At 32.5% G+C, this 13,999-nt stretch overlaps 1 protein-coding gene and 1 long non-coding RNA gene across 3 annotated transcripts in view; one reads left to right on the top strand and one right to left on the bottom strand.

Moving 5' to 3' along the window:
- Positions 1-7,511, bottom strand: part of LOC134258137 (fibroleukin-like) — a 30,262-nt gene extending 22,751 nt beyond the window's left edge. The window contains exons 1-4 of the mRNA XM_062740685.1: positions 6,374-7,511; positions 2,891-3,030; positions 2,478-2,574; positions 2,004-2,171 (exon numbers count right to left, since the gene is read on the bottom strand). Coding sequence (XP_062596669.1) covers positions 2,004-2,171; positions 2,478-2,574; positions 2,891-3,030; positions 6,374-7,511 — 1,543 coding nt within the window. The remainder of the gene's footprint in view (positions 1-2,003; positions 2,172-2,477; positions 2,575-2,890; positions 3,031-6,373) is intronic.
- Positions 7,512-9,505: 1,994 nt separating this feature from the next.
- Positions 9,506-13,170, top strand: LOC134258135 (uncharacterized). Of its 2 annotated transcripts, none has more exons than XR_009990093.1 (3): positions 9,506-9,643; positions 11,582-11,709; positions 12,927-13,170. It is a non-coding gene; the product is annotated as an uncharacterized LOC134258135 (long non-coding RNA). The 2 variants fall into 2 exon arrangements; XR_009990092.1 differs by lacking the exon at positions 9,506-9,643 and adding an exon at positions 11,260-11,385.
- Positions 13,171-13,999: the final 829 nt, after the last annotated feature.

Below are 13,999 nucleotides of genomic sequence, written 5' to 3'. Positions count from 1 at the left end.
GTAGCTACTGACTTTTTATATTTTCTTGTATAAAATGTGTTATGTGTAAATTAGTTATTTCCTTGATAAAGGCACTTTGGGAAAAAAAATGTGCAATGTTTTTTAGATATTTATAATTATTTAACTGATAATAAAGCAGAAATACGCGATTTCAATGTGTATATAGTATGTATAAGACTGTACTTCCTTTTGATATGGCAAAAAGAACACACATACCTGTTTCATATGATTAACATATGATTTCCAATTTCAATGATTCTCATATGTGAATGACTTGAAACACACTAAATATTTTCATATGTAAATCATATGAAGTTTTTTTTATACGTTATTTGTACTAATTTCTTCATAAGATTCACATATGATGCGGTTTTTTTTTTATGATTCTCCTATAGATTCAATCATTTGATTCAAATATGATACACATTCATGGATCATATTCGGTAAAGTTGCCTGTGTAGGACGCCAAGGATTGGCCCAGTCTGCTGCAATCCGGGGATCATTGAATTACGCACTATATCGAGTACCCACTCAGAGTATTTCACTATCTATTTTTCTTAAATGACAAATGACTTACCTTTGAGCTTCATGTTATAAAAGCAATGTTTACATTATTGTTAAAACAATTATTTTGACCGTTAGTCTGGTATATATCTGTAAACAAAAGTGCAATTAAACTCATACAGTCATTTAACTTAAAGGTGTTTGGAATCACCACAATGATAACATTGAAACGATTAGGAGAAGATATGTTTTTATGTCTTCAATGCTGGGAAATGCTGTTTAATTCTTAATTCCTCGGAATACATGTTTAAATAACACTCTGAAGGTCAGGAAGCAAAGTATAAACTTATCATTAACAACTGAAATTCACATTGGCCAACGAACGTCAGAATAACAACAAAGATGTTAAAAAAAATAACAACAGGAAAGTTAAATTATTAAAATTATCAATACATAATGGAATTTTATGATCAAAATATTATATATGGCTCTTTTATTACTTAAAACGGCAATGCTGAAATTCAATTCTTCCAGTAGCATGATGCCATTTCCGGTAGCATTGACCTCATTATAAAACAGCATCGGAATAAGCATAACTAGCATTAAATCAGCAAGCGAAGCAAGCATAGAAATCAGCATTGATGGTGTAACAAAATCAGTTTCCTGCACTGAATAAAAAGTATTTCATCCAGAAAGCAGTTTTAACGAATGTATACCGGATAATTTTGACTTAATTGTGGTTAATAGGACCGAAGGTAGAGGAAAGGTAGACTAATGGCATTTGGATATTAAGTAACTATAACAAAGCTCAAATGATGACTCGATGGTGAATTATAGATTTCTAAAAGCCCACTTTTGGCACGTATTGGTCATCCTAAATCTACAATTAAGCTTTTAGGCGCTCATTTCAGATTTAAAGATAACTGGATGGAAGCTAAGAGAATTTGTTTAATTTTTCTTAAACATGTCCAATAAACCAACTTGAAGTGTCCTAAGAAGGCTAAAGCCAAGCTTAAGCTTTAAACTGTGAATGACTTTATAGGACCACAAATTTTGCAAATAAGTCACATAAAAACAATGTAATATCTATCTAGGGACATGCTGAATTTTGTTGTATACTGTGTTTGAAGGGAGGTGATAAGTGTCTTGATTTCCAAGCACTTCGACAGAAACAAACCTGTATGCCTTGATGTGTTGAATTTTGTGCTTAAATTGCTACTTGTATACAATGACTGAACAGGAAACCTAAAGTGTGACTACTCAGGTTTATTCATTTTTGGTAAGGATATGTAGTAAAAAGAATATTGTAGTAAACCCTATAAATTTAAGGAAAAAGAGAACAACTATTCAATTGAAACAAAACTGTATATTTTTTATACACTAAATTGTGAACGATAGTTAAAGAACATGTCTATTCTCTCTCTCTCTCTCTCTCTCTCTCTCTCTCTCTCTCTCTCTTTCTCTCTCTCCTACACATTAATAGTTCACTTTTTACCTACCCAGGGTCCCGGTAGCTGGTCCTCCAAGGAAAAGTCTGTATTTGTTGGTTTCATCAGCAACAGAGAATTGGTTGTATAATTCATAGAGCTTTGTCCCATTAGTCAGTGTGATAGAGACGTAGAGGAAAGGGTTCCTTCCCTTTGTAAGCTGATGAATCACGTCATTGCCTTCAATACCGTTATAAATTTGTGGGGTTATGTAAATTATTTATACATGAATATTGGTTTATTCAAATCTCATTTAATTGTGATATGACCAAATAGAACCAAAAATATGTTTTGTTTCTTAGTGAGTAAAAAAAACTGTGCAATGTTTCACAATTGTATTGAGTAGATACGATAATATATAATGAATAATGTGTTAAAAACGAAAAATCTTGATAAGTGAGTATTCCTTGTGATATCAGTAAGTGCTAAAATAAAAATTCCAAAGGAAATTGCATAACTCATTAAGATAAATTAATAAGCATTTACCAATCCAATACGTGCCATAAGGATTCCCGAAACCTTTTTTATACTCCGCCCATATTTTGTTAAAAGTCACAGCCCCACTCATTCGTTTCTGGATTGCCTAGATATTGACAGAAATAGAAATAACATTTGAGTCTGATAGATTAAATGTAACGACATAATTGTTTGTCGAAAATATTTTTTTCTATTTGTTTCATTGGAAAAATCTACACGAGAGAGAGAGAGAGAGAGAGAGAGAGAGAGAGAGAGAGAGAGAGAGAGAGAGAGAGAGAGAGAGAGAGAGAGAGAGAGAGAGAGAGAGAGAGAGAGAGAGAGAGAGAGAGAGAGAGAGAGAGAGAGAGAGAAAGAGAGAGATAGAGAGAAAGAGAAAGAGAGAGAGAGAGAGAGAGAGAGAGAGAGAGAGAGAGAGATCTTACTGTCCACCCTCCGCCTTCTGTTACCATGTCGCAGAACACGCTGACCTGGGTATTGTTTCCAAAGGGATTTATTTCATAAATACCAGATTGTGTTTGTCCATTTACATAAAGGTCCTTACAGTCTTTATTTAGTTTTGAACCTATGTGGAGTTGAAAAAATCATGATATTATATAGAAGAGAAAAGGAACTGGTCTTATGAGAGATTGAAGATATCCTTTCAAATCCTTCTCATTATATATATTAGACTTAATTGATCATCACGATTGTAATTGTTGCAATGCATTGACACCTAAAGAATATTCTTAATATACATTCTGCTATTTTTGTCAGGTAAAATATTTATATTTGCATATATCCTCTCTTTTTTATGGCCCATTCCTGTCAGTGCTGGAAATTTAACTTACTTATTACCAGCTGCTCGTTGTCAACACTTGAAAGGTAATTTTCTTAGTCTATTAAATGTTTGTATTGTCCAAGTTATAAACTTAAGTAATTTTTTTTATATTTTTGAAAGAAAGGTTTTTTAAACTATGAAAATGAAGTTTTGGGCTCAATAAACTTATTTTTTTTATTTGTGATGTGGGGAAATATAAAATTATTTTGCCTCAGTGTCAAATTGTATTCTGATATTGTATATATATGTTTTTACATATGTAGATCTGCCATTTCTTTTAAATTTTCTAATGATTTAATTTTGGTTGTAACGCTTTATTTCATTGGGAAAAAAAAACACTTTATATCGTATAAAATGGGTTGCCTACGGCACAATGACTTGCATCAAAAACGTGTCAATCTGTCTGACGTTATATTTAAATTTTGTACAAATTGAAGCTATTTTGTTAGAACAATCATCTTTTTTTTTCTTACTTCAAACGAAAAGAAAAGAGAAAAAAAAATATTCGAATGCCTTTAAGTCTCAGCGTAAATATTCCTTTATTTACATCCTACTGACTCTTCAATTAAATTTTTGAATCATTTATACTAACATAAGCCCATGCGTATTTGTGAGCTATATTTTTCTTTTCTATTAAAAACAGCAGTGCATTATAATATATATAAACAAAGATATTACTCTGTCTTGAATTATTAAAACATTTAACGTCATTCCTTCTTTTAAAAAAATATATATCTGTCTCTCCGTAGATGCTTTTTTTCTGGATAGAAAATAATGATCAATGTCAATAAATTATAACTATTGATGGGTACATTGTAGATTTGCATGAGTTTCTGACCCTTGTTAAAATATTCCCTATCAATTGCAACGATAAGTTATATTTTCTAATATAGTCATAATAACTACGATAGAATGTGCAAAATGCTGACATCAAATGAGATTGTTGAAATTCCTGTAAACATCAGCTTATTTTTCAATAACCTGCCTCGCTTTATAATTTAACTACTCTGATCATGTTATTAAGTACTGAATAAGTTGGTAGATCTAAACACATTACACGAAGTTGATAGTGAAATGTTTTTATACAAATAAGGAAATAATGCAAAAAAAACCTATAGTCATCTATTTCGTCATACAGTTTAGTTGTTAGTTTGCACTTGTTGTCTAAAGTAGGTTAAACATCTAATTTGACAGACTTTGTTTTGTCTTTAACTTCACGATCGCTAGGGTAAATCAATTTTGAATGTAAGTAACATTTGACAATTGAAAATACGTCTTCAATATATCTAAATGTTGAGATTAGGCCATAGCAAGTTTGATTTCTTCTTTCCCTGAAGACAATTTAAGGAAATTCTGCCTCATAGAGTGACATAAAAAATCAGCTTATTAAAGAACACGACATGTTCCCATCAAAATTCCAACAGTTTGTGTAATATGTTGAAGATGCGACTGTTATGGCAAGCGCAGATATTTCTTTTGTTACACTTTAGATCGGGCTCGTAAAAACCGCACGTGCCATTTGATGCGTCTAAACTCTGAGTCTAACGTCGTATGAAGTTGTATGTAAGTTGCATTACCAAAAAAAAAAAAAGAAGAAGCCTGAACATTGCTGGAAGGAAATCAACAAGATTTTATTTACTATTTATCTTCAATATTTATCCATCATGACATGTTTACTTTTAGTAGAAGTTTTGCTGCTATTCTGGCGAGATCATACATTAACAACTGATGCATTGTGGGTCAAAATTATTGCGTAAAAATTCTATCGAATGAATATGCAGTAGTCCGAATTTTCTGTTCACACAATCGTTGCTTTAAGGGCTGGGACTGAGGAGCGACGCTTTCTGCGCTCGCTATGACCAGGTCTTAAAAAATGGTCTTAATGTTTTCAGTAAGAAACTCCAGCTTTATTTTAATGTCAGATTCAAAGCTCTGATGGGCAGAGACATTTCATGTTCTATATTAGTAATTTCCTTTTTTTATACTCAGAACACAATATTTATATAGGGTCCGTGTTTGCTATGGTCTTATTTTGTTTTGTTTTATGGACTTTGAGACTGAATGCTGTTCGTTATATCCATATCCTTCTCAGATGAGAAATTTAGTTGCTATGCACCAAAACCAGTGCTCAAAATTACTCAACCGTAAAATGTATGACGTCACGTAGGTAAACGTTAAAAAGCCCAAAACATGCGCAATTTGATGAAGGCGAATTTGACAAAAAGAATTCTTGTTCCATCTGATGCATCTGAGGTATACACATCGTTTTTCAATATTTGGAGACGATATGCATTTCTTTCAATCTTGGTTCAGTTTACGGAAGTTTCATTGGGTCTAGTTTAAATTGTCTTATTAATGAAAAGGGTAAAAACAAGTTACTACGCAGTTTCTTGTGAAGTTTTCCCCATAAAACTTGTTACCCGTTGTCAGAGAGGGCCTGAAATGGTTTTCAGTCAACTGTGACGAGATGTTAACGCGAAACAGAGTCATATTATGAGCGGGTTATTCGTCTCGTCATCTTTTAAATCCCCACCTTAATTGTGACAGGTCGGCAAATTATGTTTTGTATTGTTTAATGGTATTGTTTAATGTTCTTTAAAGCTTGAACACTATTCGATACCCTCATATATCTCATCTAAATCAAAGTTGCGTTTGAATAAAGATGTGCCAAGATCAAGTAAAGTCTGGCTTGTTAACAAAGACATGAATACCGTCCAATAAACCTATTCTAACAATAACTACAAAGTTTTCAAAACAGGTTTGTATTTGTTTTGATTTAAATATCATTAGGGACAATTGATCAATTACTGAATGTACTCATTATTCCATAATTATTGGGAACAAGGCATTTATTTTATCATTTTTGATCGTTCGGAAGATCAAGACCTAACCATATGCAACTTGAATGATTAATAAATTTTTAATCGTCGGCTGTATGGTGTCTAGGTATATGATTTACTTGAGTAACAAAGTGAATCCATGAATGACAATGGATCAGTGATATTATGCACATAATGTCATGAAAGACAATATATGCCAACACATAAGTTTGTTCAAATAAAATGTTTGTAATCTTAAGTATACATACTGTTTGAGGTCAGGTTGGTCAGCAATTCCTTAATTTCCCCATAACCCCGCCGCAGTTCATCTACGTATTGTTGTTGAAGTTTACTTGTCGTCGTAAGGTTGGTCACCAAATCTCTGAGCTCCACATTTTCCTTCCCTAGTTCATTTACGTCTTGTTGTTGAAGTTTACTTGTCGCCGTAAGGTTGGTCACCAAATCTCTGAGTTCCACATTTTCTTTCCTCAGTTCATGTACGTCTTGTAGTTGAAGTTTACTTAACCTCGTAAGGTTGGTCATCAAACCGATGAGTTCCACATTTTCTTTCCTTAGTTCATGTACGTCTTGTAGTTGAAGTTTACTTGTCGCCGTAAGGTTGGTCACCCAATCTCTGAGTTCGACATTTTCCTTCCTTAGTTCATGTACGTCTTGTAGTTGAAGTTTACTTGTCACCGTAAGGTTGGTCACCGAATATCTGAGCTCCACATTTTCCTTCATTACTTCCTGTACGTCTTGTTGTTGAAGTTTACTTGTCGTCGTAAGGTTGGTCACCGATTCTCTGATTTCAACATTTTCCTTCATTACTTCCTGTACATCTTGTTGTTGAAGTTTACTTGTCGTCGTAAGGTTGGTCACTAAATCTCTGAGTTCCACATTTTCCTTCCTTAGTTCATGTACGTCTTGTTTTTGAAGTTTACTTGTCGTCGTAAGGTTGGTAACCAAATCTCTGAGTTCCACATTTTCCATTTTTTGTTCATGTACCTCTTGTTGTTGAAGTTTACTTGTCGTAGTAAGGTTGGTCACCAAATATTTTAGCTCCATATTTTCCTTCCTTAGTTCATTTACGTCTTGTTGAATATTACTTGCTGAGGTAAGGTTGGTGACCAAATCTGTGAGTTTCACATTTTCCCTCTTTAGATCATCTACTTCATGCTGAAGCCTACTAAATAAAGTTAGATTGGTCTGCATATCTCGGACTTCAAAGCTTTCTAGTCGTAGTTGATGTACTTCTCGCTGATTCTTTCTTAGCTCGTCCAGGAGTGTAGAAATTGTTTCAGTATTCTCTTCTTTACTGCTGCAGTCATTTCGTTCATTCAAAAAAATATACTGGGAACTAGCACATATGAAGCCGGACATGAAGAAAACTCCCCACTCTTTTGCCATGATTCAATTTTCGTGTTCTCTTTATTCAAACATTACTTGAATATATTCCAAAGTTTAATTACCTGCGGAGCAGGAAGTGTGTTGCTCTATTCTAGACAAAAACATCGTTTGATTGTGATTTAGATAAACCAGAACGATACATTCAATTGAAACTATTTAAAGTCTTTTGAGTAGACTAAAAATATACATGCATGAATAGTACATTCTTATTAGGGTCTTCCGCCTCCAACAGAAACCCTTCTATTATTCTATTTTTTTTTCTTTTTCACTTTTGTTATTCTTCCCTTTTTTTCTTACAATTCCTAAGAGATGGCTCGATCGATTAACTTGAAATTTTCAGGAAAGGTGTGGTGTCAACTGAACCTGATCCATTTTTTCCAATTTTCTTCGAAATTCACTTTCGGTCGGAAGTTATTGCCCTTTAATCGAAATTTAGAGGACCTCCTTGCCTGCACCAGAACGGCTTAAGCTAGAACACTGCAATTTTTACCAAAGATAGAGGACATGTGGCCAATGCGCACAATGGTTCTCGAATTTTTCTAGTACCTAGTATGGAAGCTCGATAGGAGTCGAAATATAGGACACGAATCATGACTGATTTTTGAAGACATTTTGCATCATAACTTTTAAAGTATATTTATTTTGATAAAACAAATTGAGCAATATTTATGCAATATGACAAGATCTTTAACAAGATATCAACAACTTTTTAGATTCCTTTTCGTTTTCGAGTTGTTTTCATAAGAAATATTTAGGGGCCAACCCTTCAACTCTTAAAGATTACGTTTAGCGAAAAGTCCAAACCTACGTCGATACGGTATATCCTGGTGAGTTTAAGATAAAAGATACCACAGAGTTCGAGACTTTGCTTCATATTTCGATATTTTACTTGAAAAAGACACTAATGGTAATTTAACAACCAAGCTATATGATAAATGTGATGATTTTATCATTTCTATCGTCAACTTCCCTTAGTTATGCAGCAATATACCTTCATCACCTGTATACGGAGTATATATATCTCAGTTGATTCGATACGCAATAGCATGCTCTATCTACGTATGAGCAATTTCTTAAACGAGGTAAATTATTGACAAGTTGATGAAACAAGAATATCAGCAGTCTCATTTTAAGTCATCATCAAGTTCTGTGGTCGATGCAATGACTTTGTCAGCAAATACAATTTATCATTGAGTCAAATGCTGACTGACGTTTTTCATACCAGTTGTTAGTCAATCATTTATTCAATGAATTGACGACGTGGAAAGTAGTATTAACGGTCTAGATAGTGCGGAAGTGACGTCATAACCAGAAGTGGCCGGAAGTGGGTTAACCGGAAGTGGGGTAACTGGACGAGGTCTAGCCGGAAGCGGAAGTGGTATTCCTGAGCCCTTATTGGTCTAGCGGAAGCGGAAGTGGGCCCCTAGCGGAAGCGGAAGTGGTTTATCCATAAACGTCCCTAGCCGGAGGCAGGCTGGATAGCCTGGTCAATATCTAGGACATTATGCAAATGAGGTAAAAAAAAAAAATGGCGTATTCTGATTGGCTGGGAGGATAAGGGGGTCAACTCAGTACAATCTTTGGGGGATAGGTGGGTCAATTCATTACACACCCCCTATGTCTTATACGGGGTGTTTACACTGTGTTTACATTATACACTACGTTGGTACTAAGATTTTTTGGCAGCGACTCAAAAAAGAATGTAATTATGACGTCACGCATTCATTCACAGTCTAGACAGCCTAAACCGGTTCAAACTGGTTTTTTACTGAAAGACAATAACAAACCTGGATTTTCTGAAAAACAAGAACACTAACAAAAGACAAATTAGAACAAGAAGACAGATTTTATTCAGAATTAAAATATATACAGAATTTTCCTCTTGTGGGTGGACTCTCCTCATTTTGACTTTTGTTTCTAAGAAGTGAACTTTCATTCTCAGAAAATGTAGGACTTTTTTTTTTGTTTTTCCTCTCTTTTTCTATGATGATTTTCCTGCTGTGAAACTTTTCTTGTATAAAGCTCAATTTCTCTATGATCACGGAAGTAAACATTCTGATGCATTTTTGTCATGTGCATGTTTAGACCACTTTCATTTTTGAAATCTCCTTTCTGACAGACATATTTCACAGGTAAGTTTGTCTTATTTTTGTTAACATTTCCTATGAAGGTCGTCTTTGCATTTAACCATGATTTATATGTAAAGATCTATTTTGAGTGTAAATGCTGTATTTATCCCCATTTCATGTGATTAACAGTTTCTGTATGAATTTTAAAGGCGGATTCCGCCTGTAATTAGGGTGGAATTGAGCACTAATTGGCTAATTCCGGGCGTACTTGAGGCGGAGACGGAATTTTCAAAGAGTTACGCCTCAGTAGAAGAGATGTCTTACAGGCGTCATTTGTAATTTCCGGGCGTCAATTGGCAAGTTCAAATTTTCCGGGCGTAAAATGGCAGGAAAATAGAAACAAAAATTATGCTTGGAACTTTCATGAGAAGTAAAAGCCTCTGATTGGTCAATTTAATTATCAATTAAAGGTCATTTCAGATAGGAGGTTAAGTTTGAATTTGATCATGAAGGAGGGAGTTTAGTGTGAGTGAAACACTAGAAATGCAGATATCTCATTGTTGAGGCTTTTGCACTTCTTGAGGATGACACAGTGTCTGCTGTTAGGTGTGATCATGAATATCTAGTACCTATTTGAGTAAATTTGATTATGATTATGTACAATGATCATAAGTTATAACTGCATGGTTGACCCTAAAATTACTTTAGATATTTGAGTTTGTCCTTGCACACATTCTGAGAAATATCAGTCTGATAGAGGCTGCAGTGAGAATCTAACTGTAAACTGCTGAGTAAATGAAGAATTGTATGCTGAGTCAGTAACTAAAATGTTTCAATATAATTATTAAAGTGATAAAATGTACAGGTATATTGTAAAAAAGTTTAATTCTAAATACACACTCAATCATGGTGGTCGTGTTTTAGTGTCCCTAATACACAAAATTCATGTTATTTTTCTATACTTGTTAATGATATATATGTTAATGACCTGTCATTATGTTTTCTTACAGTTCAAAAAGCTACATTTTTAGCTTTAACATTGTAAATCATAATCTGAATGTTTTTCTTTGTTAGCATGGTAAATATATAGGTTTTTAGGTCACATAGTATTATATAATAATAAGGACATTCCAGGCGTAATTCTATTCCAGGCGTCATTTTAGTTTCCAGGCGTAATTTTTTTACGGGCGTCATTTTTTTTTTCCGGGCGTAATTCATTTGCATTTTTCGCCTCAAATTCCTGCCCATTTACGCTTGGTTTCCGCCTAAGTAACGCCCGGAACCTGTGTATCACCATATATGTAGAGAGACAAATTGACGCCTCTCCAAGTACGCCTCATATAAGCACACCCTTATTTAACCTAAAATATATTAACACATGATTAAGGGATCTTCAGAATATTATTAAGTCCTCTTGTATAAATCATGATATAGTTTCATAATTCATTATGTATGTTACCCATGGAATTCAGACTTACTAAATGGTGATCAAAGAGATATTAATTAGGAATCTAATAAGAGAAAAGAAGGAATTTACAAAAGATTAATTGTTAGTCATTTACTTTTGTTTTGATTCTAAATATGTGTGATATATGGTATACATATCATTTTCACTTTTGTTTCTTAGTAATAAGCTTTCCAAAAAATGAAGGACTACATGTTGTACTGTGATGATGCTAAAAAAATGTACTTTTCTGTATGCAGTACTGACAGTTATTAAACTAAATTGAATCTGCCGTTAATAAAAAGTCTTTTAGTGTCTAAATAATTAATTTGATAATCATTTTATTTGTGATATTAATACAGTAATTGTGCTTTTTTTTATTATCTTAAGATAACATGACGAACTTTTCTCATCTGGAGTTATTGTTAAAAACAATTTTTGAGATTAAAAACAAATATTTTCATGATCTTTTTTTTGACATTGTAGATGTTGTATTTAAATATGCATTGTTTCATGCAGTACTCTGTCATATTAACAAAATGGTTTTATTTCTACAGTCATCAACATGGAAGATATGGTTTGTTCCTAACCATCTATAATCAATTCTCTATGAAGTTCAGACTGTCTGCTGTTCCTTTGGAAATACACAGTTAGTCAACCATCATAGAAACACATAAACTTGAAGGTGAAGATTCAATGAGATACAATTGTAATTTTTATTTATTTATTTTACATATGCATGTTTATATTTTCGAATTGATAAGTAAATGATATATAATTTTTTTAAAATAAAGAGGGCTTGGTGGTCATGGTCATGTTTTGACTATATTGATCTCCTTTAGAAGAAGAAGAGCTCCATATAAATATATACAAAAATGCATGATTGAATTTTGAAACTATAATGAATATATATATATATATATTTTTTTTTTTTGCCAAATAATAGTGAACAGCTGAAGATAGCATATCTATAGAATAGATTACACTTTATTCATAAAAAGTACTTTCAATATCATTTCTATGAGTTTGTATTCTTTCTTTTAAATAATGTAGTAATGAATTCAAGTGTTATATCTCCTTTAAATAGATCTGTCTGTATAGTTTCTTCATCTCTTTGAACACAAATACCCTGATTCAAACTTTTGAGGTAAACATCATAGAGACATCATAGATGATTATCAGAGTGTGTATTACAATCTTGACCATAAGGTCAATTTAAATGGACTAAGGCACAACAAATGAAAGTGAAAACTTTTTTTTTAAAAATCAGAATACATAATTTTATAATAAACAAATACTGAAAAGTTACTCTCATAATAAGCCTTAATGTCCTTTAAGAGTTCAGTTTGGACTTCCTCCTTTAATCCTTGTATCTTCTCCAATGGTTTTGTGGGCTAAAAATCGTGTCTGTAACAATCTTTTTTCTGACAACTGTTTTCTCTTATCATCTTTAAACTTGACTTCTTCTCTTGTTAAACGTCTTTCAGGGAAATCCAGTAATTCTTATCCTCTTTTGGTAATAAATGGTTATATTCCTCATTGACTTCTTTTGCAATCAAGGGTCTTTCTATGTAATCTCTGACAACATTAGGATCACCCTTTTCTGGACATAATTGATTATATTCTTGTTGAGAAATGATCTCAATAGTGCCATCTTTTTTATTTTAACTGGTATACCTCTGTCTATATCTTTCTCTGAAAGAACTCTCTTTCCAAACTGATGAATTTTACTCATTCCTTTACTCTTTTCTTTACTGGAGGCGTTACCCATGGTTAATATGAAAAGTCAAAATCTGATGTTACACCTTGTATTTATACCTTTTTTGTCTATATTTAGAATTCCATCAATCTTATATTATATAACTTTTTTTTTCAACTAAGACATTTTTTTTTATTTTTCAGGATTCTCTAGTGAGGGCTTATGGAAATGATCTATGTCTACTCTCAGAATGGTGAAAGACTATCAGATTATGCAAAGACTAACAGAATATCCTCTCTTGGAACACTGAAACAAGAAAACCAAACTTAAGAAGATGGAGGATTTAAGAAGAACAGAGATAAATATGATTTCCAACTAATTTAACCAGTACGGTCATAGACTGTGGTTTACAGGGTGACAAAGAAAGGACCCAGGATTGTATCATTTACTGTCCATGGATAAAGTGTAATCATTTATCAAACTGAGATTTAATCAATCAAGTATTGAAAATATGATTTTCTGATTTTTAGCATGAGCTCTTTAAAAACTAATTCTCACCAACCTCAAAGTATCTTAATGTGACTTTTGTTTTCACCAATTCATATTGAAGACTGTTGTTATGAATGGGAATTATACACATTTAAACCTTTTATTTTTCATCTAATTTTTACAACTCCCTAGAAATTACACAGATATCCAAATATAAAATTAGGATGCTGACAAAAAACACAGCGGCTCTTTCGACACGAAAAATAACATTAAATTGAAAACTACTGCTGATGTTTAAACATTTAAAATGCCTGTCTTAAATATTTTTTTTTTTCAGAATTACTTGTATAACTTCAATTGTCATATTGATAAAAAATTTTTGTTACGTTATTTTCATTTTAACAAAAAATCTTACATTAAATCTGTCCAACTTTATATTGTTACGTCAAAGTCGGGACAGGATTGCTGAAACATTCTGTATCATTATTATAAATTTTATTCTCATTCTTGCATTATGGATACCTTTTATTTAAAATATTCACAGTAGATACATAATAAACATTACAAATACTTTTTTACTCCACTTTTTGCATTATAGATTCGTAATGTATACAATACTCTTATCATTTTCTAAAATATTTAAGCTGAAATAATTGGTTTCCAATATTCTGGATTGCGGTTATTTTTTTTATACATTTTCTTAAGAAAAAATATTTTTTTTTTATTTATAACATAAGTTTAAAAATTGTTTTTATACTTAACAGGCAATAATTTAAATGAAGAGGCA

This window comes from Saccostrea cucullata, unplaced genomic scaffold, assembly GCF_032062105.1.
Source record: "Saccostrea cucullata isolate Sc308-1 unplaced genomic scaffold, CSIRO_AGI_Scuc_v1 ctg1248, whole genome shotgun sequence".
Classification (NCBI taxonomy): domain Eukaryota; kingdom Metazoa; phylum Mollusca; class Bivalvia; order Ostreida; family Ostreidae; genus Saccostrea; species Saccostrea cuccullata.
This window is presented reverse-complemented; position numbering and strand designations above follow the sequence as displayed.